Here is a 26162-nt window from a genome sequence, read left to right on the forward strand (position 1 = left end):
ATTTGAAAAAGCCCGCCTATATGAGAAACTGCGCACACCATGGGAGGTGTTTGCTTTTTGTTAAGTCTTTGGTTAACTATAGACATTCTATTCGCACTGCTGGGCTACTTTAAGTTTTCAGATTAGACGCTTCACGCATGCTTTTCGGAATTAGATTTAGATAATGAGAGCTCATCGTCTGATGGAAAAAATTTATAAAGTACATCAGCTTAGGAATCCAAAGCTGCTGGAATGTTGCAGACGTGAATGTGCCAATATGAAACCGAATTAAGAAAAGGTGACAGCTTTTCGCTTTTAATATTTTCGTATGATACTTCCAAACTGAAACAGCTCGCAAGCACTGTACATGCTCCCTCTAGATGATTTAGAAACAACATGCGCATTGGCCCTTTCTTTATACTATTCCTTTGCACAACAAGACCGGACCACTGGGAATCATCTCTTGGGGAAAAAAGATTTAACGTCAAAGGGTAAAGGGAGGACCCTACCTAGAAGTGTTAACTTCAAAACCGCTCACTCAATCCGTGTGAAACCTGCAGGTGGCATTTGTAGCCATATAGAAAGAGGGCATGCAAATTTTCAGCTCTGCAAACCAATTGCATGAGGTACTACACACCCAGAAGGAAGTAAACCATAGCATGGCATGGAACCTGCTCAACGAATCTATCGTTGAGAAATGGTGTTGATAACCAAATATTTTTCTGGTGGAGTTCATACTGGAATACCTGTTTCCGGTTACTATAAAAATTAATTTCACAAAATATGCATTTTTTAAGTTAAAAAAAGTAATGAAAAAAATTTGTTTAAGAAAAACATGAAAATGCAAAATCTAAGTTAATAGTAGCCGATTCCATAAAATTTCAGTATATAATCCGTAAAAACTGAGTTCCTCGATAGTCTCATACTGAAACAATAAATTTATTGAGTTAAACTTATGCCAAAAAGTAAAATGAGGAAAATGTGTTAAAGTGCTTGAACTCTACCTTTCTTTTTAGCATCAATGTACTGAAAATAATTTATAAGAAAATAACTACGCAGTGTAAAGAAATAAAACCTTTTCGGAATACTCTCTAGATGTTGACGGACGTAAACATGCCAATTTTCCAAACTGACTTTTCTTGCAGAAACATTTTTTCTTCTAAACAGTATCGCCTTAATGCCTCGTTTATGGATGCAAAAGCTAAAGGTTCCGCATCTGCACGGGGCTTAGAAGGAGTCTTCGACCGGTGAGTACGACGTCCTTCACCGTCTGTGCATCGAAAGTGGCCTGCAAGCGGCCAGAGACGACCTTGCAGGAGCTCACATGTTAGGTTCTAGCACAAAGTGGGAGCAAACGCAAGTGTCGCCGTTGTCGCAGCATCGCAAATCGTGGCTGCGGAAACTGTTGCCAGCTGTCGAGATGGAGAGAGACAAAACGGACGACGGACATGTCCGCTGCTGCCGCCATGCCTCTCCCGGGATTGCGATGGGCAACAACGTGACAAGTGTTCCACATCGTTGGACGGAAACAGAGGGACCACGAACGAGGACGCAATAAACACCGGTCGGAGACACGCTCCAGGCACCGTAGGATCGGTCCGGCTGTTCGGACGGAAACCAGGCCTAAGTTACGCGCAATAGGACATTTTGACGGAGAGGGTCAAGTGCAACCGTGACATTAAAAAAAATGTTGCGCAAGTGTGACGCGCGAGATACTGACACGCACAGCACAAGTTCGTTGGGGAAGTACGGAGGTGGAATGTCACCCAATGTAATGAATCGTCGCGCGACAAGACATCGTACAATAGGGTCGTTCGATGATTAAAGGAACTTTCGAGTCTGTTGCACTAAAAGGCGATTTAATCTACTTCTCCATGGAGCACGAGAAAAGCAAATCACTGTGGCCCCTGAAAAAGAGCTCGCTGTGTCGGACACCGAAGTTAGTCCACCCCCGTGGAGTTCGGATTGAAAGATAGAAGGGAATGGGCTAAGTTTCAGGACATTACCAAATCTAAAAAGATTCCTTCTGGAGCTGTGTATAAAAAAAGATGTAGATAGAATTTTTTTTTTAAGACATCATAAAATTTTGCATGAATGCCCTTCTTTGATAGATTGCCCATCTCGTTTTTCTGGTCAAGTCTCTAAAGGTTAAAAATTATGAAACATTGCCCACCCCCATTCCCGCCGAACATTGTGCGACGCTCAATAGCAGTCACATCAACCGCGCAAGCTGCGGTATCGGTACATGTGACAAGCGAGTTTGTAGTACCTGCCTAGTTTGGAAAAACCAAATCTGGGAGAATTTTTTAAGTGTGGGGAGGGGGTGAAGTGGGGGGGGGGGGGGGGGGGGGGGGCACAAGGGGGGTTGCGGTTTTTAAGAATAAATAATGATAACAAATGTACATCATGACAACTTCATTTATAATGCACTGCTCATGCTAGCGAGATACAGCTGGGCTTTGCTATTACAGTCGAAGCTCGTTATAACAGACCTTGATTTTGACCAAGATTTCAGTCTGTTGTAAAAGGAGTACGTTGTAAGCAGATAGGAAGCTCAGTCAATGGTACATAGAGGAAAACCAACCGAACTTCACAAATTGGTATGTTATATCCAAATGTCTGTTGTAACCAGGTCTGTTGTAACGAGCTTAGACTGTATTGCAGCCGTTTGTTGCGACGGCAAAGAATCCTTGTTTAAGTGCGGGGAGGGGAGATAATTTGCATTTTCCGGGAGATTTTTTTGTCAATTGTATAACCATACAAATTGGTCGAAATTCGGGAGTCTCCCGGGCAACACGGGAGACTTGGCAGGTGCAAGTAGGTCACATGTTTATCCCACCGAGGAACGCAAACCTGGTGCATCCATGGATCGTGGCATCAGTTCCTACGTCGTGCATTTGACAGAGGATGCTGTGGTGTTTGTAGCTTATTTTCGATAAACTTCTACTGTCTCATCTCACAAGGACCACCCAACTGATATTTTTTACCGTGGGTGGGCATTCATACAAGATTTTTACAGTTGCCTACCTTTCTTTACACACCCACCACATATTGCAAATCCGCCAACGAGAGCCCAAACCTATTGTTGCTACTTTTACACCATCCCCCTGAGCAGTTCCAACCAGCCCCTCAAACGACACAAAGGACCTACCTTGAGGATCTCGTTAAGCCCGTAGTTGTTCTCAATGAGCAGATCTTTCTCATTGTCCAGGATGGCAATGCAGATGAGCAAATGAAAGTTCTTGCAAGGCAAGCCACTCCAAAGGACCTGCATCGCGAGAAAAATGCCGCTCGTAAACCAAGCAGGATGCTGGATGACTGAGAGAGTCAAGGGCTGTCCAAACTGGACAAGTTTCCTGAAGTTTGCGGCACTTCCTGTACCGGAGACGGAAGTTTCCCTACGCTTACGGTCAGCTTTGGGACGTTTCTTTGCCCAGGGGGAAAGCTACCCTCCGCTTCCATCCACAAAAAGAGGCTTGCAACATGCTCGTCATGTGGATCTGGACACTCGCGCACTCTGCCGATTGTGATCAGGATTTCTGCCTATTGTGTCCTTCCCTAACCTCCTGAAAACAAGAAGGCAAGGAGCCAACACCGAGCCAGTGAGGAGGAAAGCCGTGTTGTTTGTGTGGTTGATGACACTGAAAAACGTACATGCTCGCTGCAACGTTCCAGTGTTTCGAGAAGTGTGCGCACTTTCTTTTGCCGTGCACAGCATTTGCCGTGTTCTGTTTGGACGGCCCTTCGGTTTGTTCAATTTGTGGTGTGAAAATGCTTGTCAAGAGGCAGATAACTGACCACCACGAGATCAAGCCGTTGAAAAAGGACAGGCAGGTACCGTATTTATTTTCAGAAAATAATTCTTGTTCGAGCTTCTCAATTAGTATGTACCACTTAGGTAGTTAAAACAATGCATAGATAAATCTGCCGTAATGTAGTAATCACATTCTGCGCATCCTACCTAAAACAATCTCAAATCTCGCTTACAACTTGGATCTATATCATAACAACCTTGCACCCTATTAGAGATAGCTTAAGGAACAGTACAACGTGGCAGTTCAGCCGGACAAAGAAGTGGCTCAGCAGTATTCGAGATACAATAAAAATAAATTCGTAAGGAGCCATGCACAGACGTATCACCCTACCACTGAAATCCCAACGGCCTAAGTAAGAGACCCCTGGGGATCCATATCAGGTCCGATGCAACCGAGGTACCCAAATTGAGCCTTTGACTGCCGGGTTTACCGTCCCATCCCTCCCATGCATCGAAAGCGGTTCCAAAGCGGCAACAAATTGCATCATGCAAGCTGACATGTCACATTCCAACTTGTGTCTGCTTTGGTTTCCTTTGACCGTCTTTCTGCAGAGCGACCCGCAGCAGAACGGGTGTCTGCCAATGCCAGAATTGTGACAGACAATGGTATGACATTTCTGCGACGGTGTCAGGCAGAAATCGAGGGACCACGGTCAAGAACACAGTAAACACGCTAGTCGGAGACACGATACAACAATCGTAGAGTCGTGAAAATGACCGCTAGTCAGCAGTATCTAGAACAAATTTGAAAATTTGACACACGAGGCAATTCTCACCTCCCAGAGCCTCATGATTTCTTCGCACTTGAACTCCCGTTTGAAGAGCACCAGCAGCCAGCGGAAGCAGAAGTACAGGTTGCCAGACTCCTGCTCGTCTAAAGCCAGGAAACGGCAAGTTATTTTGATGCCCTTGTGGGTGATTCGTCACCTTATGGAACCTTCTCCGATATGAACGCAGGATGAGCTCTAGCAGATGAGACCGGGGCACTCCAAAGCAGAGTTGCGAAGTAATTCAATGTGCAAGTAATTACAGTGTTGTAATTAATTACAACTGCAATACAATTATTGCCTTGAGTAAAGGAAGGAACTACTTTTCTCATCAAGTAACTGTTTCTGCCCCCCAATTACGGCACAGTTCACTCAGTATAAATGCACGGGTATAACAAATGCACACAACAAAAGCATCAAATTTTGAGTAGGGCTCATTCTTCACAAATCCTACACATAGTAAGGTGGTAAGCTGGACAATTTGGTGATCATTCAACAAAGTGTCCTGTTTGATTTTCCAGGCTTTATTTCAGCTACTTGTGTCGTCTGTTTCCTCTCATTAATATACCTCAGTTGCGAGACGGCGCCTGCTTGTCCTTTAATTAGATGTTTTTCATCATGTTTAAATTCTACAGATTCGAAGTGTGGGCTTCAAAAAATATTTCACAGGCACAAAACTTTTTCGATTGGAAGCGGAATACAATGTATTTGTTACCATGGGCTCATATATTCAAGAGATTAATTTTTCACAATATTTGAAAATTGTGAAAATTGCAAAAAATGAGGTCTTTGCAAACATTAAGTTGTTTACAGCTGTTCACTTTTTGGCAATCTACTACTGACATGGCATCACTGCAAACACATTTAAAACCACTTACAATTTTCCAACAGAGATTTGAACTAAAGGTGCTGCAATACCTGTTATACCTGTTGCCAAAAAAATGCAAACATTTCAACTTGCAAGCCCTGACAGAGAGAAATCTCCCTCATAAGCATCCTGCTTAGGTAAGAGTGAGAGCTTATTATGAAGCAGGCATTTATCTGCCCTGTGAGAGTATTTGATAGTGAAACAAAAGCAGGCAATCATTCCTCACCAAGGTAGATGGCCAACTTGGGTACAGCCAGAGAGAGGATATCGTAGAGCTGACTCAACTGTTCCTTCATGCCACTCTGGTCCAGGTCAAAGTTGGACGACTGTGAGAAACCAAGTACAAAGAATCAAAAGTGTGAGAATATTCTACATATAAAATAATTTGCGCGTAGTGTTTGCTATTCGATTCGATTTGTAGCAAGCATTTACTCTTCGAAGTACCGTTTGAGTTTTTCGAATATTTCAAAATTAGGAATTGTCTTCATGAATTCCGATTTCTTGCATCAAGGTTCACTGCTTCACTCCAAAACTCTTGTGTCAAGTTTTACTGCTTCGCACAGGCACACCTCCACCCTCCAAACTGGCAAGTAAACTACCACACAAATGTGCAACTCATTTCATAGAGGTTAACAAGGCAAACAGAAAGGGATGGATGTAGAAAAAACTAGGGAGATTTGCCATATTCTTTGGGCTATATATTTCAGATTATAAAGGTTTAAACATCTATATTCTGCACGGTGTAGACTATCTAGAGGTGCAGACTATACAAAGATTTGTTTTTCAAAATCGCTCGTTATCAGTGCAGGTCTCGTCCGGTGCAGTTGTCGAGATCCCTGCTTCTTGCCGGGCATACGTCGGCAAGATAAACATAGACTGTCATTGGGTAACTTTTGCCTTCGATGCTCCTGCGAGTGATGCACAAAATAGCGGTGGATAGCGTCGGCAAAGTGGATCAAGCTTGATCTTGATGGAACAAACGCCCATTGCCTAAATGGATGGATGGAGTCTTTCTGAAATGAGGAGCGTTCGTGCTTGTATTTGTTTTTGTTTAAACAATATGAATCATAACTAGGGCTTTGCGTTTTCGAATGAATCCGTAAAACTCAGAAAAACACCCGCCAGTAAAATTTTGGTCTATTCAAATTTATCTGAAGAACTCCAAATTTTGATGTGCCAATGCAAAAAGAAAAAAAAAAAAAAAAGAAGAAAAAAGGATGATTTTTTACGATTAAGTTTGATCAGCGCACAGGGTCAATGGTCCTGGGAAATGCCACAACAGTTATCCTTCCAATCTCGGAACATCATCAAAAAGTGTCTTACCGCTAGGTTCATTCAGGACAACAGGTCGTAGTACATTTGGGTCACGACAAAAGTCGTTGTTTTGAATTCCAGTTTGGGCCATACTACTTGTGCTTCTTTGAGAAAGAAGGGTTGTGCTTTCGTCACAGTGAAAGCCATGCACCATAGAGATCACATAAAATGGGGGAGTGGGGCAGCTGAAACTTCTCCATTACTCCTTTACCACTCCAACTTGCGTGGCCACGGTTTAGGTTTATGGATGGGATGAGTACAAGCTTCCCAGTGACTATCTCCAGGAGTGAAAAGACGGTGAGAGTGCAGGCGAGCTGGTGGTAGCTAATCATGTCGTATTACACCTGAGACTGCGGTGGAAGAAATCGGAAGAACTTTCAGTAGAAGGAACAGACACAAAGAACGTCTCGAACTGAGTTTGAGACGTTCTCTGTGTCTGTTCCTTCTACTGAAAGTTCTTCCGATTTCTTCCACCGCAGTCTCAGGTGTAATACGACATGATTATCTCCAGGAGTTTATCGATTTTAAGGTATTGACGGTTATCGAAGCAGCTCTTGCGTGCCACTTTTGCCGTGGGACAAATGAGTATTGCCAATGGCAATGGCACCAGTCCCAAATCTAGCTGAAGAATAATTAATTGATACAAGCGCGTTTTTTTTTTTTATTTAGCATATGTTTAGCCTGGATATTATCTATTTATTTATTTATTTTTAATGGGAAACGCAGCAAAATTAAACTCAGAATTTCGGAGAATTGGGAATCAAACAAAAATAAACTCCGAAAAACACCCTCCAAATTTGATGAAAAATAAACTCTGAAAACACGGAACCCTAGTTATGAAACACAATGACAGCTATGAAAAGAAGATGAATTTATGCTCATATTGTTTTACTAGTAGTCAGCATGGAGTGCTATTTGTAGTAGTCAGCTGGAGCGCTATTTGTCGGGTAACTGCAGACTTATTTTCGAAAGCAGAAGGTCGTAGATGAAGTAAACACCTATACTAGTCTGCTGCAAGTAAAAGAAAACGGGACAAGCCTCTACGACAAAAAGTTCTCTGCTCACGGCCGGAGGGCGGTGTGAGAGGAATGTGTCCCACTTTTCTTAAACTGGAACAGTGTATAGCACACGCTATGTGCGCCAGGGGCAGACAATCTGAAGAAAAACACTCTTTTCCATCCAAAATTCGCCCACCGCAGACCATGGTTCAGAAAATCTGGCAATTAGACCGAGGTCGAACGAGGCACTCACCACTCGCTTGAGAAACCCGACAAAGCACCAGAAGGCGTCCGCCTCATTCTCCATGACAATCAGGATGGGGGAGAGGAGGTCGCTCATGCCCTGCACATAGCCTGCAACCGTGCACAAACAACGTGACGAAATGCACGGCAATTTAACATCACGTGCACAATGTGTATGTTTGTAACGTCCGAAAAGCTTCCAAGTGCGCTTCTCCTCAAGCACAGGTGCACTGCGGAGAAGCAATACCCGCGGAAGGGAGCTCTATGGGTGTTGCCTCCCCGCAACGCACCGGTGCTCGATTGGAAGTATGCACGGGGCTAACCAGTTGCAATGAACACTTCGAAAAGTATAAATATTGCAGTTCCGTGCTTAGGAGAAGACCACACTTTCAAAGCGGGATGGTGCCTGGTGTATTTCCAAAGAAATGGAGACTTTATGAATGACGGGAGTTGAGGCGCCACTAGTCGTTCCTCCACCACGTTCAACCTCAATAGGTTCTCCGGCACGGGTGGGTACCTGTAGCCGTTCATGGTACCGAACCGGGGCACCGCGCCTTTGAGCAGGGAATCTCGGCACGTTCTGCACGCCGGTTCTTTGTAGACATCCGCCGACTCGATACACTGCCGCAGCGCGCATGCGCCCGTTTCCTGATTTTTCTTGTCCGACACTCCTAGCGAACCAGAGTCGGTCGCACACGGCGCACATGACACCAAACGGGTTCTCCACAAACTCCCTCCGGAGCCTCGCCGCCGCACTCGGGAACGGTTCAGCCGGCGTGGAGTGCTATCGTCGGCGGGCCTTGCACTTGTGCTTGGCCTACGTAGCCCGCCGGCGCCGTTAACATCGCTGGTTTTGTTCTCGGCGGCGGCTTTCCAGGCAAGCGATGTGCTCTTCTTTCGCAAGGGAGTCTGAAGCGATGGACGCAGTGGAAGTCGAGGCGACAGCGGCCTCACGTCGGTTGCGGACCCGTTCGCGCTGCTGCCTATGTCGCCGCTCTTCCGCACCCGATCTTCTTTCCCCGAAAGGGCACATGCACGGCTTATCCTGAGTCTAAACCGAAACTGATAAGAGCATACAAAACAGCGCGCAAAACAGACGAGGACGAAGAAACACACGTGACGAGTGCTGTGCCTGTCACGTGTGTTTCTTCTTCGTCCTCGTTTGTTTTTCGCACTGTTTCCTACGATGGATTCCCACAAACGCGCCCAACTATCCATTCTTCTTTGATAGCTGGAAAGGTCGCCGCCATCTACGAGCGACGGCGGCAACCAGACTGGTTGTGTGCTTGCCGCCGTCGCTTATATAAGGCGGTAACTGTCCAGAGGTTTGTGGAGGTTTGTGTCGACAAGATCTTGGTACCGGACTTGATCCTGGAGAACCTAGCCCTTAACAGCTCCGCTGTAAAAAAACAATATAGACATAGTCAACTTTCCATAGTCGGCCTTCTAATGTATTCAGGAACAATACGAGTGAAGGTGAATTAACATGTACTTCAGGAAGACTGCTCCACTCTTCTATTCTTTGTGGGGGAAAAAAAAAATTAAAAGGGTCAGAGTGACAAAGGTATGGAATTAGTGCCCTATTGTGCAAACTTTGCATAGCTCGGAGCAGTTGGGGCTTAGGTCAGGCAGAGATGTTCTGACAACCTGCGTTCATTATTTACGATTGTCTTTTTCTTCCGATTCAAACTTAAATTTGAAGGAAGGATATTTGCACACAGCAAGAAGGTTTAAAAAAAACCTCGATTAGGTATAGCTGGGCATCTGTATACCGTAACGTCCCCCTCCCGAGAGACAGCCCACCCAAAAGTGAGAGCAAATTGGATGAAAATGAGAAGTGGGCCAACTTTTCGTGTGTGATCGAGAAAAATATTAAAAATGCTCTTTTCGTGCTTCGAGACTTGACAAACTTGCTGTTACGTTGAAAGGCAACAGAGCATAAATGACCGTCCTTCCCAGTCGGCAACTTTTGCTTATCTCCCGCCGTAACTAATTAACCCCATTTCGGCCAGAATAACTCTTGGCCAGGTCCCTGCAATGACTGAAAGTGGGCTATCTTTCGGTGTTTTTGGAAAAAAAATCTAGCAAATCATATCAAAATAGGGGTGGGTTATCATTCGGGGGGTGGGGCACCTTTCGCGATATTATGTAGGCTTAATTTTGTCAAATCCATTATTTACTTGCCACCCCAATGCAGGTCTCAAACTTTCTGGGGCCACAGTCGATAATTATAGGTAGTCAAGATTAAAATTCACTCAGCTTAGAAATGAACAAGTTGAAGCTTGGGAGCATTTTTCACCCCTTCAGCTGGGTTTTCGTTTAAGGGGGGACACTACCCAGAGAAAAAAAAATTCTGCAAAAAACATTGATTTTGAAAAATTACATATTTACATCCATCTACATCCAGAGAGTATTCCCAGAAATTTTCTCTAGTTTACAATGCATAATTAATTTTTTTATATATTATTTTCTGTCCACCGAAGCTAAAAAAAAGGTAGGTTTTGCAGCACTTTGAACACATTTTTCTCCGTTCCACTTTTTGGTATAAATTCCATTTTAGTCAATCTATCGTTTGATAATGGAAATACAGGGAAGGCTCGTTCTTCACTTTTCCTGACTGAAATTTAATAAGGAATGTGCCTACGGAGTTTGTTTTTCACTTTATGGATGTCTTTTATAAAAAATATTGACATTTTGTCAGAAACACAGAAGACCAAAAAGTTGACCCATTTTGCAGAAGAGAAAATTGATAGAAATCAATGACATTTTACAAGAAACTTTCCATAGGCGCACCTCCTAGGCATTCTGCCACATATCTAGCAAATAAAAATCTTGAATATTGTGATAGTTTTCCGATGAAAGATTAACTAAACAATGTAGGGGTGTTGCTGATAGAAGCTGCCCTGATTTCCTTCCCATCTAACCGACAGACCTGAAATTTTTTTATGCACCCTCTAGCATGACCACCAGCCTACACTGTAAAATTCATTAATTTTAAGCCAAGGGTTCAAAAGTTGACCTTCCCAGGGGGGTGTCTCCCCTTAAGCATGGGACAACAGTAGTGAAAGGCTTGTTCAATATATCTGATTAGAAAATATTCAACCAAAACCACTATTTGCTTCAAATTTGCTTTGAACGCAAAATCCACTATGTCGACTCTTGGCAGTTCAGTCGCTCTATTAAAATTTTCAGTTAGTTTGAAGCAAGGGTGTGATCACGGCAATTACACAGACAAATCTATGGGAAAACATGCGTGGTAATTCAAAATGTAACCTCTGGAACTGATTAATTTAAAGGGTTTCCCACATGCTTAAAAAGTCCGGCAACTCTGGGAGTATAAAAAAGCCTCGCGATAATGCTGGCCAGGATTAAATTGCACCTGTCTGCATTTTAACACTTTTATCTTCCATGTGCGTGGTCGGGAAGAAGAAGGATCCGGTGTAGCATGCGATAGAATCGGCAGGTGGTCCAGCCAGTTAAGCGGCCTAGCCACACCAAGCCAAGCCAATATGGCTATGGGAGCATGCATTACTGCATCGCTGAGCGCCGAGAAGAAACGTTGCTGACGTCACCTGTTACGCTTGCCCGGAGACGTAAAACCAAGCAAAAGGGGGCAATGGTGATGACATTTAGCTCAATGTTGGCTACGCCCACGCCGCAGTCTTGACTGCACTGTTGGTTGCGCCTCAATTCGCCCGCTCAAGTCAGTTGATTTCAGCAACTTGGCAAGTTGCTAAGTTTACTGGACCGTTTAAAGGGATACTACAACAAAATTTCGGTGCTCATTTTTTGGTCTATTTGTGTTCAGAGGAGCAGCCTCACATCGAACCTACCAATAACTTGTTAAAAAGTCACGAAAAGGAATTTGAAAACGAATTCAACGATTAGCAAAGAGCACCTGGTGGATGTCGCTAACGCCTCGCTTGTAATGCCCATCTAGGAACCTTGACAGCGAGTGACGGAAGTTGTCTCGCCTCCGGCCACGACGAGAGAAGAGGGGCAGGAGAAACTCCCCTCTTCCCGAGAATGCCTTTTGTGTGTTGCAGAAGTAGCTATTGTCCCCCTACAAGATTACAGAAGATTAACCCGTCACTCAAAATTCGTACAAAAGCAGCCGCTTCGGTGGCTGGAACAACTAGGCCATCCTCTCGACGTCAGCCTCGCCGTACCTTTGCTTGTCCTGAGACGACCTACGTCACGATTGCGTTGGAGGTCACGTGGTCTCCGCTGGGCCTTCACCGAGCGCTTGCCAGAGTAGGCCGTTTATAACAAAAAATACAGCCACCAGGCTCAAAATACAAACGTGCGATTGTCATTTACGGATATTGTGGATCATATTCAACCTACTTTTGAACACGACGGGAATATTTCAAATTTCGTTGAAGTATCCCTTTAAGAAACATTCAGACAGAACTAGGTCATAATATTTGTTGTTTGGTCTTCCTAGGTGATGCTGAAGAGAACTGCATGGTTTTCAACAACAAAAATGAAGCAGAGTTGCACTTTACGAGGAGACACGGGTCGTCAGGGCCGAAAAGTAAAAAAAAAGTTGTCTTCTTGGAAATGGCAATTTTCAAATCTAACACTCTTTTCCTTCTGATCTGCCAAGTACCTTATTTTGCTAATAAATATTCGAGTCAAAATATAAATTAGTAATATCTACTCTATTTACTCTCATAATGAATGAACTCGCATAATGAACGCACCCCCCACAACGGGTACGAGTACCAACATTTGGACTTTTTTTTTCCCTCGCTTATTGAACACACTTTCGATTTTCGGCTCCGCGAGTCTCGAACTGTATCCAACTTGGTCTGACCGCTTGGCCTGACCAAGCAGTTAGGCCAAGTCAAACCAAACCAAGCCAAGCCGCTCCCCTAATGGCTCCAAGTGCGTAGTTACGGAAGTTATCGACCGTGAGACCAAGCGACGCGAACACTCGACAAAGCTTAGGTCAAAAAATTGCCCAGCCCCAGACATTCTTCGCCTATCGGATGCATCGATGTCAACAAACATGCTGTCATCTGTGGTCCGCTTCCAGACAGTGAAATCGTAAAAGTGGTTAGGTCTAAGAACGGTCGCGTCACTCTCCGTGCTGAGTGAGCTGCGTAGGGCGCTTTTTCTTCGGCAAAAGGCACACCAAAAAGCGCCCTATAAAGGTTCACAGTTTACAAAGCATGGTTACTGTGGCCCCCCCACGACCAGCAGTGGGTGCACCTTCGTCAGTGGAAACGTGCCACAGTACCTCGCCGTGTCATATTGGCACCTAATATATTTGCACGAAGTGTGTAAAATGTAAAAATTTTACCCCGCGTAATGAACGCACCCCCCAAATATGTGTAAATTTTTTGGAAAAAAAGTGTGTTCATTATGCGAGTAAATACGGTATGCGGGTAAAATTTATTTGAAGATGAGGCAAAAAAAACAGCGCTATTTCAAAACACAAATTTTGGGCACTTTGCAGATTTTTGAGAAGGAATACCTCAACATCTAGGGCAGATGTAAAATATACCGTATTTACTTGAATCTAACGCGCCCTCGATTGTGACGTGCACCCATTTTTCGAGGTCAAAAAAAAACAAAAAAAACCGCGATGACCTCGATTGTTACGCGCACCAGATTTTGTAGGTTGGATATAGGAATTAACTTTTTCTCACTTGGAACAACAAAGGTTTATTCCAAATGCGTCAATCTTGCGATGAAATCAATGGCGCCGTCTCTCGCCGGCAGGGTCGTTATCACGACGCCGGTCCGGGGCAGCGCCCGTGTGGTGGTATGCATCACTCGTCATTGCTGTCGGACGGCTTTTTGTCACTGTTAACGGCCCAAAGCATTTCATCTTTGAAACTTGCTGGCCAAAATACTTTCTTTCTGCTTGTGCCTAGGGTTACCAACCGTCCCGGATTTTGCGGGACTGTCCCGACTGTTCTAATAGTGTCCCGAGTCCCGCATCGTCCCTGTCGGGACAGCTATAGGTCCCGGATTCAGTCCAGACGGTTGAGTTAGAACTTAGAAATCCTAAATGTGATCCAACGTACGGCCAACAATGCGCGCCACGCTGCAAAACTCGAACTTCGCACGAACAATGCTGCGGTGTCTAGCGTTGGCTGCGAGGCTTTAGCCACTTTAGCATGGAAGACCAACGGCAAGCCAGAAATCGTGGCGGGCGCCTGCTATCATCATCATCATTTGTTTAATCCCCTTTGCATCTCCCGTCTCCTCCTTTGCGCTGCACTGCACTGCAACCCCCCCCCCCCCCCCCCGTCCCCCCGTCCCGAGTCCCTTCATTGAAGAGTTGGTAACCCTACTTGTGCCAGTCCCGCACGCAAGTTTCTGGAACACTAAACGCACGTGATGCGGCTAGATTTCCATCGCTCTCCGCGCACAATATCACTTTTCTTTTGAATCCAGCATCATGGTGAACACGGCGTGTCTTTGCAGTGGGAACTTCCATGCTGATAAGAACGCAAAAAACACACGACTACGCTAAGCGCTGGCTACGCTCTAAGCCTCTCAGCGCGCAATGGAGTGGCCATTTTGAAATGTCGATGGCGATGTGGTAGCGCAGTTTTGGGTCCCTCCCCCCATACTCGATTCTAGCGCGCATACGATTTTCGGACCTATTTTTTGGGAAAAAAAAGTGTGCATTAGATTTGAGTAACTACGGTAAATTTTTGTGACGTGTAGCTAAATGTGCAAATCATACAATGTTGAAAGCAGAACTTCAATATAGGCTTAGGAAATTTTTATACTGAACTACTGTTTGATTGCTTGGTAGCCACACACTGAACACTGAACTTTAAACTGTTATAAAGTGAACGAAAATGGTGCTATCTGAAAAGTACTTCCAACATTGTATTCTTCATACTTTGCAGTACTATCTAGCCATGCGTTAAAACGTGATTTTTTTAAACATATTCTTTTCCTATTGTTCCTGCAAACATAGGTGGGTGAGTTACAATTATCTTGAGAAGTAAACTACAATTGAAATTCAACAAGTCAGTTTTATAGGGTTTGGTAAAAAGATAAGGGGAAAAAGTTCCAAAACTAGTGATCCCCTTTAAGCATTGTTTTACCATCTCTGAGCCGTGCAATGGTGGAGATTTATGAGCCAAATGCAGCCTAGTGTGTGCTTTATTGCTAGCAAAAGCCTGTAGATTTCTGTAGTGCTTAACTGTAACAATAGTAGCTGCATTAGATTTACTTGCACCTCCTGCACCGGTGCAGAAAAGTGTAGGGCAGCCTACTTCCAATATGTGTATTGAGATATGACCGAAAGTAGACTGCCCTACACTTTTCTGCACCAGTGCAGGAGGTGCAAGTAAATCAAACGCAGCTAATGCCAAAGAAGGCAGGAGTTTCTCGGTTGTCATTCAAGGCGGATAAGTGTTCGTCGAGATGGAGAAGCCAGAGGAACCCCGGGCCCTACGATCGGACACTTGGCCACTGGCTGCTACTTTAGAATATGACGTTCCCTCATTGCGAACATTTTGCAAAGTATAAAGACAGGTGGTGACTGGTCTTACCAAGGTCAAAGTTGTACATGCAGTAGGTCATGAGGATGTCGTACAGCATCTCCACGTTGCTGTTGTTTTCGCCCTGGAAGAATGCGTGGGCACGGTCTGTCCGGCTGACGTCCTTCTCTGCATTTGCCACCGCGGGAACATAAAGGGTGTGCCTTTAAGCTTGAGGAAACCGGTTACTTTTGCTACCACTGCTCAATGAGAACAGCGTAACAGGCATATTCAAGAAAACACAGAAGTAGAAGCATGCGCACAAACAGTAAAAAAAAAAGGATGTTACAAAAAAAACGTTACTCCTCTTCAAAGGAGGGGCCAAGAAAGATTATTAGAAAAACTGACCAAACCCATTGCAGGATGCAATCAATTTAGGGATACATTTAGATGCACACAATGAACACAGGGAATGTGACACAGTTCACTAGTTTCATTTAAAGATAATTTTTTATTCGCTAAAATAAAAGGGAACATAATGTAGCACAAAAAAGCTCAGGGTTTTAACAAAATTCTTCACTGACCTTCAAGACTAGCTTACGTAACCATACACATAACAAAGATGTAGCAAAGAGAACAAAACTTAAATAACAAACATTTCTGCACATCAGCATAAAAATTTTGGTTAGAAATGGCCCAGGGGCTACCTCTTAGGTTAATTTGTTACTAAACTTACTGTGAACTCTATCTGAGATGCAGTATTCAAAAGACAAAAAAAAAACATGCTAAAGAACCTCTCAATGCGGTACTCAGAACAGGACCAGGAAAACTCTTCCATATATAGCAGAATTGCCAGTAATCAAAGATGAAACGACTACCAGGGACATGGTAAGCAAAATAAACATTCAGCCGAGTTTCACTCGTCTAGGACATTCCACTTATCAGCGCTCCACTCGGGAGATTTTACAGTACTTGTTACTGCCATTTGTTACTTGTACTTGTTACTGCTGCTTGTTACTGCCACTACTCGTTACTGCTACTAGGTAATCAAATCGAACCGTCATATGATGAATTTGATTAGTCCCCCCTTCAATAAGGAGCCAGTGTCAGAGTGCCTTTAGCACTGAAGTTTCTGTGTCTGCTCCATTCAACTCTAACTTTGCAAGACTAGTCTTTGATGGACCTGATCACAGATTCAAATGCACCAACTGCAAAAATGAGGATTTCACTCACCAACGAGGTTCTTTCTCTCACGGAAGTCCGCAAACCTCGATTCTTGATCCTCGCTGAACGACTTCCACTGCAGCTTCATGCGGTAATAGTCATCCCTGTTCAGACAGTGAAACCCCAGTTACAAAAGAAAAAAACTTAATGCATCAAAATTAAAAGCCACACTTCCACAAATTGAACAAGTCTTTAAACTCAACATGGCAACTTTAGTAAGAAGCATTACAAAAAGGGTTATTACTTCGTTTAATTTCCGTAAATCGCCGCGACTGGATCTCTGTGTGCTATAACGGAGGGTAGCCAGGAACGTCCCGATAGACTTCAATAAATATGCCCTCTGCTAAGAGGAAACTCAGTCAGCCCAACGTTTACCAAATACTTTGAACAACAACAAAAAAAAACATGTCCAGAGAAAGTTTTGTAGATACGCTACACGGCAGAGCTAGCACAAACACAATGCATGTTTTTTTTTTTTTTAAATTTTACTTCGACAGGGTTGTCATGCATGCAACATGCATGAGGCAGCTGATTAAGCGCCGTCACCGACATGTCAGGCAAACCGGGAGGTGTCTGAGTGACCGGTACGAGAACATCGCTATAACATACACAGAGCAATTTCCGGTAACCTACAGCATTTATTGACGGGACTGTGGGTGCTCAGCAGACTTGAGAAACTGCACTGTTATTGCCAGAAGTGGTAATCAGCTGACACAAGAAATTATTGAAGCTGAAAAAATAGCCAGGTTGGACAAGCAATCCGTCAACGCCCCATCCTTAGCTTTATCAAAGAAAGAATTGGATTATCTCGAGATAACATCAAAGTACCAATAGTAAAAGAGAATTTCCGTTTATTTTTTAATTTCTTTTTTTTTTCAAATTTTAGTTGTCATTTATTTATTTATTATTTATTTATTTATGTTTATTAGCTATTTGGTTTCTGGTGTTTAAAAATTTAAAATGTTCTTTTTAACGGCGAAGGAGAAGATGACGACGATTTGAGGAAGAAGAAATATATTCCTGAGTTGTTAGTCAGCGCTGCAAGTCTGTTTTTTTTCTTGTGTGCCTGTGAGTATGACTGTATATCTGCGCTGTTCCATCCAAGCATGAATTACCAACTATCCCAAACCTCCACATTATCAAGCTCTGAATTCAATTCCGAGAGGCATTAAAAGTCTGAATCGAAAGAGACGGCGCTCCATTGCCACTACTGCCAGAGCAGGCGACACGGGCAGCGACCATCTCGCCTGTATTATGTGTGCGGAGCGTTTAATTTCAAAACGATAAATATACGCAGAAAAGCAGGGCACTGTGCTAGTACATTTATAGCTCGCCAAAGACAAAACAAATAGCAACATCTTCCGTGATGAGCGCAGTTTCGCATTTAGGAAGACATTTTCAAAGTTGTAATTGCCACCGTACATGCACGGCGACTACCATAAAAGGGTTAAGGGCCCATGAAACGAATTATGGGGCTGGAATAAATCAATTTATATTGGGATTTTACTAATAACACATCGTTCAGTGGGCCAAAAGAAAAAAGGTAGAAAGTCAAAAGTCTGACTTTCAGTACAAAAATTAAAAAACACAGCGGACTATTTCGTGCTTCCTTCCCTTCGTAAGCTTTCTGCCTTTTCACTGTGATACATCCGCGTCCCCGCAGCGCGTCACCAGGCCCAAACGAATGTCACACGACACTGGATTTCACTTATTTCCTTCACCCCTAAGCTGACATTGTGGTGGAAGCTACGCGCCTGCCGGACCAATCAGCCGCCTCCCTTTCATCACCTGACCTCAATACCTGCACGTGGGTATGCGCGAGAGAGCATGATCACGTGGCAAAAGTGTAGCTAACCGAACGAGCACGTAGCTTCCACAGCACTGTCAGCTGAGGGGTGAACGGGGATGGGAAAGCAACTTTTGTCTGAATTTTGAGCGACGGGCTAATATTCCAGGGGGAGAATGGCTTATCCGGGTACACAAACGAGAGTTCGAGCAAGAGGGCACTCCCCCCTTTCCGTCTTTTTAAACAGTTTGGTAGAATGCGTGACTTATGAGTTGAGGAGGAAAGTTAAACAGGAAAAAGTTGGAAAAGCATTTTATGACTCCTTTAAGCACGTTCCTGCTATTCCGCTTCCATGCACTGCATCGGCGCACAAGGTGAAACCCTCCTACCACAGCCCGGTTCTCATCTTTCAGTGCAAGTGAGCAAAGAGTTTGGTCTGTCGTACAAGTGCACACACTCTAAAGACTTACTTGAGTGACTTCCGGCGTGCCTCCCTCTCCTTGTAGGTCGACTCGAAGCTGTAGTAGTCGAGGAGGAAGGTCCACACCTCTTTCCTCAGTTCAGGCTCCACTCCCTGGACCGGCCAAAACAAAACACACAACAGTGGATACGTATACAGTAAACATTCTTTAATTCGACCTCGACAGGATTTTGAAATTTGGTCAAATTATCCGACTGACTGAATTAAAAAAAAGGACAGCAAAACGATTAAAATTAAACTTCCTTTTATTGTCCAAAGTACTCACAAATGGTCTGTTGCCGTCTGCGCTTAAAACACGTGTCCAAAAGCACGCTTCAGAGAGCAGCGGAACTAAACGCCACGTCCTAAAAAAAATCACAAAAAAAAAAAAATGAAAAAAAAGTTTTACGAGCAAACTTTGGCACCGGGCAGCCAGCCCGTCGGCGACAGAGAAAAACAAACAAAAAAAAAAAGGAAAAGAGAACCTTCGCTTTCCGGCGCGCAAGATGGACCACAATTGATGTTACAGAAAAGCGCTTCGAGAGCGCGCGCTGTCTCCGCGTCCGACCCCGTGCTATGTTCTCCGCGCTACTCCACGCCAGATTGGTTGCGCTGTCTCGCGTTATTCACTACAGTCCATCTCAGTGGCGCAGAGGAGCAGACACGTATTTGCGCACGTTTGGCTTTGCAGCAAAGGGCCCGTGTTTCACCATACGTTGGTGGTTTTTTCTGCTGTGGTGCCGTGCAATGAGAGCCCGCGCGCATTCGCTCAGGAAGAATTATCCGATGCGGAGTCTTCCCGTGTTCGAACTATCAAACTTTTTCTCCCATAGAAATGTATGGGAGCTCGCCGGGACTTTTGAACACAATCAAATTAAATGAAAAGTCAAATTAACCGAGGTCGAACTAACAAAAGTGTATTGTACAACTGGTAATTGCTAGGCCAGGGATACACAACCTGTCAAGGTCAAGCTGGCGGCCCCACAGCTTTTCATTTATAACCCTATGAACAATCGAGGGGTCATTAGCAAATAAACCAATCAATCAAATGGTTATCAACTCAATCAAACGGTTGTTAAGAAGAACCGTTTAAAATTGCCATTCTTTTTTAAAAGTCACATTTATAACGAGTGGTTTTATCAGCCATCAAAAAGTTTCACACCTGTAACCGAAGCATTTTTTTCGGAATAAATTATTTCCGACATGCTGGCACCATCTGAAGTACAGCTTTCTTAACTTTCAAGCTCGGTTATCTCACATAATGAATTGATGTAAAATCTTGTAAGGAACTTGGCCACGAGCTTACCTTCTGCATTTTCATGGTCTTTTTTTATCAAAAGCTGCAATACCTTGAACCGAATGAATACAAAAAAAAAAAAAATTAACATTTTTATTTCGTATGAAAAATGTTATAATTTTTTTAATTTATTTTCATAACCACATGTCACAATTATTATGCTATGTTTCACCAAAAGAACTGGTCATTATAATCACCTTTTCTATACAAGTTCATTTGATGCACTTTTACATAACTCTGAAGGATACACATATAAACATTAAACTTTGCACGTCATCCTCTTTCTTAGCTACAAATATGCCCTGTAATTTTCATACAAATTAGGCTAACAGTTAAAATGTTTGCCGTCCTGGGTAGTAGTGTCCTCCCTTAACAACTCAATCAGTTCATTGGTCAGCATATTGGGTGGTAAGTTAATCAGTCAATAAACCAGTCAGTTATATGTCAATGGACACCAGATTATGTACTCAATCAAGTAAGCAATGTGTCAGTAGGTATTTATGCCAAGAACCTACATACAATGAAAGAATGAGTCGCATGCTCTTGTTCCTCTGTTTCGCCTGACTTGTAACTTATCCGCTTGTTACAATTAGGTTGGTAGCCGGCTGGCAAGCACATTAGTCAGCCAGTCAATCTGTCAACCAATTGATTTTCAGTCAGCAAGTTAATCGATCAACCAACTGGTCAGTAGCCAGCCAAGCAGTCAATTAATCAATCAATTGCCAACAGCAAAGGGGTGACTTAAAGAGATTCTGAAGCTTCAAAAAATCTTTTTAAGCGTGTGGACAGGACGCAAATGCAACGAAGGAAACTCCTCCTCCTCCTCCTCCTCCTCCTCCTCCTCCTCTCCTCCTCCTCCTCCTCCTCCTCCTCCTCCTCCTCCTCCTCCTCCTCCTCTTCCTTCTACCCCCCCCCCCCCAAAAAAAAAAAAGAAAGAGTGCAGTATTTACATTGCAAGACATGTTTCGAGTTTTGAACAATTCCAAAACAAGCTGCTATTTCGAGCCGTCTACTTAGATATAGAAAGATGTTTTGGAGTCGCACAAACGCAAATCTCGCACCGCAGCTATCGTGCTAGAACAATTTTTCGAGGAAAGGTAATTTTGTGGCTTATGAGGCCTATCTACACACTTAAAAAATGCTTTTTTTGGAGAATTCCGAGTCCCTTTAAGGTAGAGGTTTCCAAAGCCCGGCCCGCAGAAGTCTTTCGACCGGCATGTGGTGGGCCGCGGTCCTTCCAAAGAAGCCCAGCCCTCGGCCCGCTTCCAGTAGACCCGCTGCTACTGGTGCAAGATGTGTTGTTTATAATCCTCGTTTATAATGATTCTTTTTCCTTCCGGGCCCTCGAGACTGCGAACAAATGCCTAATTCGGGCCCTTAGCCAAAAGTGTTTGGACACCCCAGTTCCAAGTGATTAAGCCGTTTCCTGGCGGAGTGCAGATGGGCCTCACCCCTCTGAAGATGCGCTCCCTAAGCTCCTGCTCGTGCATCACCCGCCCTTCGTTGTCGTAGGACAGGGCCCACTCAATATGGCCCAAGGGGTCGCTGCGCTTCACATCGGGCCTCTTCGGAAGAGTCTGCAACCAGAGAAACAGACGGCAGAGTGCCGCAATCCATGAGGTCCAGTGGGGATGACTCGCGAGTGCCTCAGTCTACTGGCGGCATCACATCAGCAGATACACAAGAACTGCTCTTCCTGTGTGCCCAAGAGTCACACTTCGAAGTTAAAACCGGTATGAAGTCAAAGTTGAGCTTATTAATCTTCTGTCGGGTTAAGTGTCTTAGCGAAGAATTGGCTGCCACACATGAGGCTTCCAGACAGCTTTCTCTCAAGCACATACATCGCAGGTAATTGTGACCCAAGTTTTAATGTAAAGCGACACTTTTAGGCCACTCAAATCAACGTAATCATTGGCGCAATAGTCGTAGCAAAGCCCCAAGCCAGTGGGCAAGAATGGGGCAAGTAGAAGTTAGTATGACATGCTGATAGGCTGATTTTAGTGTGGGCTTTCAAACTGGGTTCCCGGACCATGTTCAGGGGTTCAGAGGTGCAAGATCTACATTTTGCAAATGCAGAGCGAACAGTTGCGGACAGTAGGCGGCGATCGGGGGAAGCAGTGGCGGCTGCATCCTAAACCGCCGACAACCGAAAGAACAGACTGGCTCTCCAATACAACAGTGTGCAAATTGTTGAAAGGTTGGAACTCCCATTCTTTACCAAGTCGGAAACCCCGCGCTAAATGCCAACGCATTTTGCCGAGAATCAGCTTAGCAACAGCACTGATTTCATCTTCATCTTTTATCTTTTTTTAGCAGATTCAAGCCATCCATTGATGCATAACTATACGCTCCGTGCGGGAACTATAGGGGGCGCTTTGAAAAACGCGCTTAGCGCCGCTAGCGGAGGAGCTGGCGTTCGACAGTGAGGCGCGTTCAGCAGCCTGCGGCGCCTTTTCGCATGCGAAGCTGTGGCGGCGGAAGCGCGTACGGACAAAACTTTTTGCTTTTTGAGCCGATAAGTTGAGGGTGGCGTTGCATGAGTGCTGGGGCAGACCTAAGAAGGGCATCTAGCTGTTCTCCACTTCTTATATATTGAGTTTGAGTCATTATTAAGAGTAATTTCTCTAGTTGGGGGGCAGCCGAAAAAGGGGTTGGAGCGATTTTCCGAAAAGCAAGAGGGCCGCCACCATAATTGCTCTGAGTAAGACATTTGTTCCGCTCGTCGCAGTAAACGGGACTGCTGGAACGATGATATTTGGAGGCGAGTGATATGTTCACTAAGTTTGTGCACGAAACAGGCCAAGTTTCATTAGGTCAGCAGGTGTGCAAGTTATGTTTCCAACGAATAAAGAAATACAGCTCTACGGGATATCCAATATTGGACCCAAAATGCTGTGTTATAACTTATAACCGGGCTCTGCGAAGTGCAGATTTGGGCACACAGGTGCTTGGACTTGATAGTAACATGATACAGCACTTATTATACCAAAAAAAGGTGGCATAGGGAAACCAAGTGGAAATTTGGTTTGGGCGGCGTAACTCATTGGTAACACTCGTCGTGGGAGGTGGAGACTTTACAGGTAGGAAGGGACTAGTGGACTGTACTCCCAATTGAAACAACTTTACGAAAGGGGGTTCTAAAGCCGAGAAAACAAAGTTGTCGGCCAACACATGGTTTGGCCGCCAAAGGCTTTTGCGGTCAGCTGTTGTGCAATAAGTTCTGTTGCGCGAGGTGCTGATTTTCGGCACACAGGTACTTTGACATGACTGTAACTTGACACAACACTTATTATACCAAAAAGAGGTGGCATACCAAAACCAAGTGGAAATTTAGTTTGAGCGGCGTAACTAAATGGGAACCAGTTTTGTACGTCAAAGGCTGTCAAGGTAATACCACTCATCGTGGGAGCTGCACTCTTTACAGGTAGGAAGGGACCAGTGGAAGGTACTCCCACTTCGAAACACTTTCTGATAGGTGGCTCTAAAGCCGAGAAAAAAAAACTTTTGTGTACAGAACTCGGGGTGTCAGCGTTTCCACATCCGAAAGGAGGCTGATCAAAAAAGAAAGCACAGCACATAAACTTCCATACTCAATCGTCGATTCTCCAGTGATTCCGAGTTTCATTGTAGTTTTCCTTAGATTCATATTTGTCACTTTTTTTTACCGTTCGAATCTTTCTACATGAAGTACAGATTGCGTGCCATACTTGTCCGGAAATATCATCGACATGTACGATGGGGACGAAACTTCTTTGGAGGGCATTTCTCCAACGAAATTGGCACTGCATACCCGCGAGTGTGGGATGGCATTTCAGTTCGTCCCATCGGCGCTGATACCCGTGCCACACGGCCAACTCGAATGCCATTTAAAACGAATGACATTTGAGCGGACGGCCAATCAGCGCGCGACACTCCGGGCGTAGCGCATTCCACGCGCGACAGATTGCGAGATGATTCGCCGATCACACAAATGTCATTCGTTGTAAAAGGCATTCGAGTTGCCCATGTGGCACGGGTACAACACATGTAGGCGTCACTGGTACGAAAACAAACGCAGAGCGCAACACGGCAGTGTAGAATATGTCAGCCGTGCCAACACGGTGGCAGATATGATCGAGAGACTAAATTTCTCGCGTAGTACGGCACGGGTCCATCGTTGTCGCTGTCCCACAAAACATTGGCGAGGTGAAAAACTGTGAAGCTTTGTCCCCAGGATATACGACGCATAACTATTGAAGTACTTAACGACGCAGCACCGGCAGCACTTCATGCTGTGAACCCGGCGCAAACGCACCGCTCCGACTTCAATGCGTACCAACATATCTGGGATGGTTTCGGTTCCGTTTTCTCTGGGGTTCTCACTGCCTACCTTCGGTAACGGCCGCGCGGCGGCGCAACAGTCGCGTCGCACGGAGTGTATCAGCCAAACTATGCCTCCTATTGTGTACAAGGCCCATAGGCTTCTGTATTGCTCTATTGTTTTACATCATGTTTTACGGCAGGGGATTCCTCAGCATTCAGTCGAGTTGGATGGGGGACCCTTGAGGAAGGAAAATTTAGAAAACCCCTGCATTAGAGAATTGGCCAACGTGTGCAATGCCCCCTCAAAGTTCTACTTCTCCAAAAAAAAAAGCATGTACTCTAAAACTAAAACATTCGAGACTAGTCATGCATGCCAAACTTTAAGGGACCGTATCAGTTTTTGGAAACAAAAAAACCTTAAAAGACTTTTTTTTTTTTTTAATAATGATCTTGAAATCAGGAGCTATTTTCATTCTGACCTGCCATGTTTCTTATTTTGAAGGATAATATTTGAGTCATAATATCACTAAAATATCTATGCAAGCTGATATTGCATTGAGGTTGATGCTAAAACAACACTTTCTCAAAACACACTAGTATTTGGACTCTTCTGCAAATTTTCAGGGGGGATATCTTAGCATCTAGGGCAGACAGAATAACTTTTCTTTAACAACATCTAGCTAAATGTGCAAAACATAGAATGTTGAAAACATATTTTTCAATAGAAGTATAAGTAGAAAAATTTTCAACCAAACTATTGTTTGTTGCTCTTTAGCCACACATTGAACACTGAATTTCAATGTGCTGTAGAGTCACTAATAATGGCCACTCTAGAAAGAGCTTCCAACACTGCATTCTTCATATGTTATAGCATCTGGCCACATGCACAATCTTTTAAAAATAGATTTTTCACTATTGTTTCTCAAACAAAAGCAGATGAACTATGATTATCCGGCAAACTAATCTACTGCTAAGTAAGCAAAACATCCAATATTTGAAAACGGGGCAAAAAAAAGTCTGGACACGCGTGTGCTAGGTTTGGTTAAAAACAAATAACAAGGAAGAAAACTCCAAGACCAGTGTTCCCGAACGCCGAACGAGGATCTGCAAGAGGCACCGACCCTGACAACGACCTCGAAGCCGGGCTCTCCACCGTGCTCGCTGATCTCGAGTTCCGTGAAGCTGTCCGGCTGCTGGAAGTCCTCCGCATCGCTGCTGTACAGGTGGTAGTTCTGGGATGGCCCAGACACCCCGGTCACATACTGCGTCATCTTGGCAAAGCTGTCCATCGTCGTCACGTATGGGCTCTCCAGGAAGCGCTGCGGTCAAACCGTCGAGGCATCAGTTTACACGGACAATCAATTACCAGCTATCAAATCAATTAGAGGGACAACTAACTCAACAATAGATGACAATGAAATCGTCAATGCTTCTGAGTGCCACGCTCGAGTATCCTCGGTGGATGCGTCTTGCGCGGTTTCGGTCTGCTCCCCGCCCCTCCCAAGTGGGCTGCCCTTTATTTTTATGTCTAGCGGCACATGCAAGCAAGCGATCAGTTCAATTTCTTATCTTGCGGCGTCACTTTTCGTTGGCATGCATGTTATTTTTTTTTTTGTTTGGGCAACTTGTGTTTTGGTATTCTTCTTTGCTGCTACA

The 26162-nt window shown here is 44.4% G+C and overlaps 1 protein-coding gene across 1 annotated transcript in view; it reads right to left on the reverse strand.

Moving 5' to 3' along the window:
* The window catches only part of LOC8026942 (TBC1 domain family member 17), a 76951-nt gene that overhangs the window by 1917 nt on the left and 48872 nt on the right, over positions 1–26162 (reverse strand). The window contains exons 6-14 of the mRNA XM_002406729.4: positions 25628–25825; positions 21656–21781; positions 18918–19021; positions 16671–16765; positions 15510–15626; positions 7994–8094; positions 5655–5754; positions 4570–4667; positions 3131–3247 (exon numbers count right to left, since the gene is read on the reverse strand). Of these exons, the coding sequence (XP_002406773.4) occupies positions 3131–3247; positions 4570–4667; positions 5655–5754; positions 7994–8094; positions 15510–15626; positions 16671–16765; positions 18918–19021; positions 21656–21781; positions 25628–25825 (1056 nt within the window). The remainder of the gene's footprint in view (positions 1–3130; positions 3248–4569; positions 4668–5654; positions 5755–7993; positions 8095–15509; positions 15627–16670; positions 16766–18917; positions 19022–21655; positions 21782–25627; positions 25826–26162) is intronic.

Source organism: Ixodes scapularis, unplaced genomic scaffold, assembly GCF_016920785.2.
Source record: "Ixodes scapularis isolate PalLabHiFi unplaced genomic scaffold, ASM1692078v2 PGA_scaffold4__175_contigs__length_147842914, whole genome shotgun sequence".
Classification (NCBI taxonomy): domain Eukaryota; kingdom Metazoa; phylum Arthropoda; class Arachnida; order Ixodida; family Ixodidae; genus Ixodes; species Ixodes scapularis.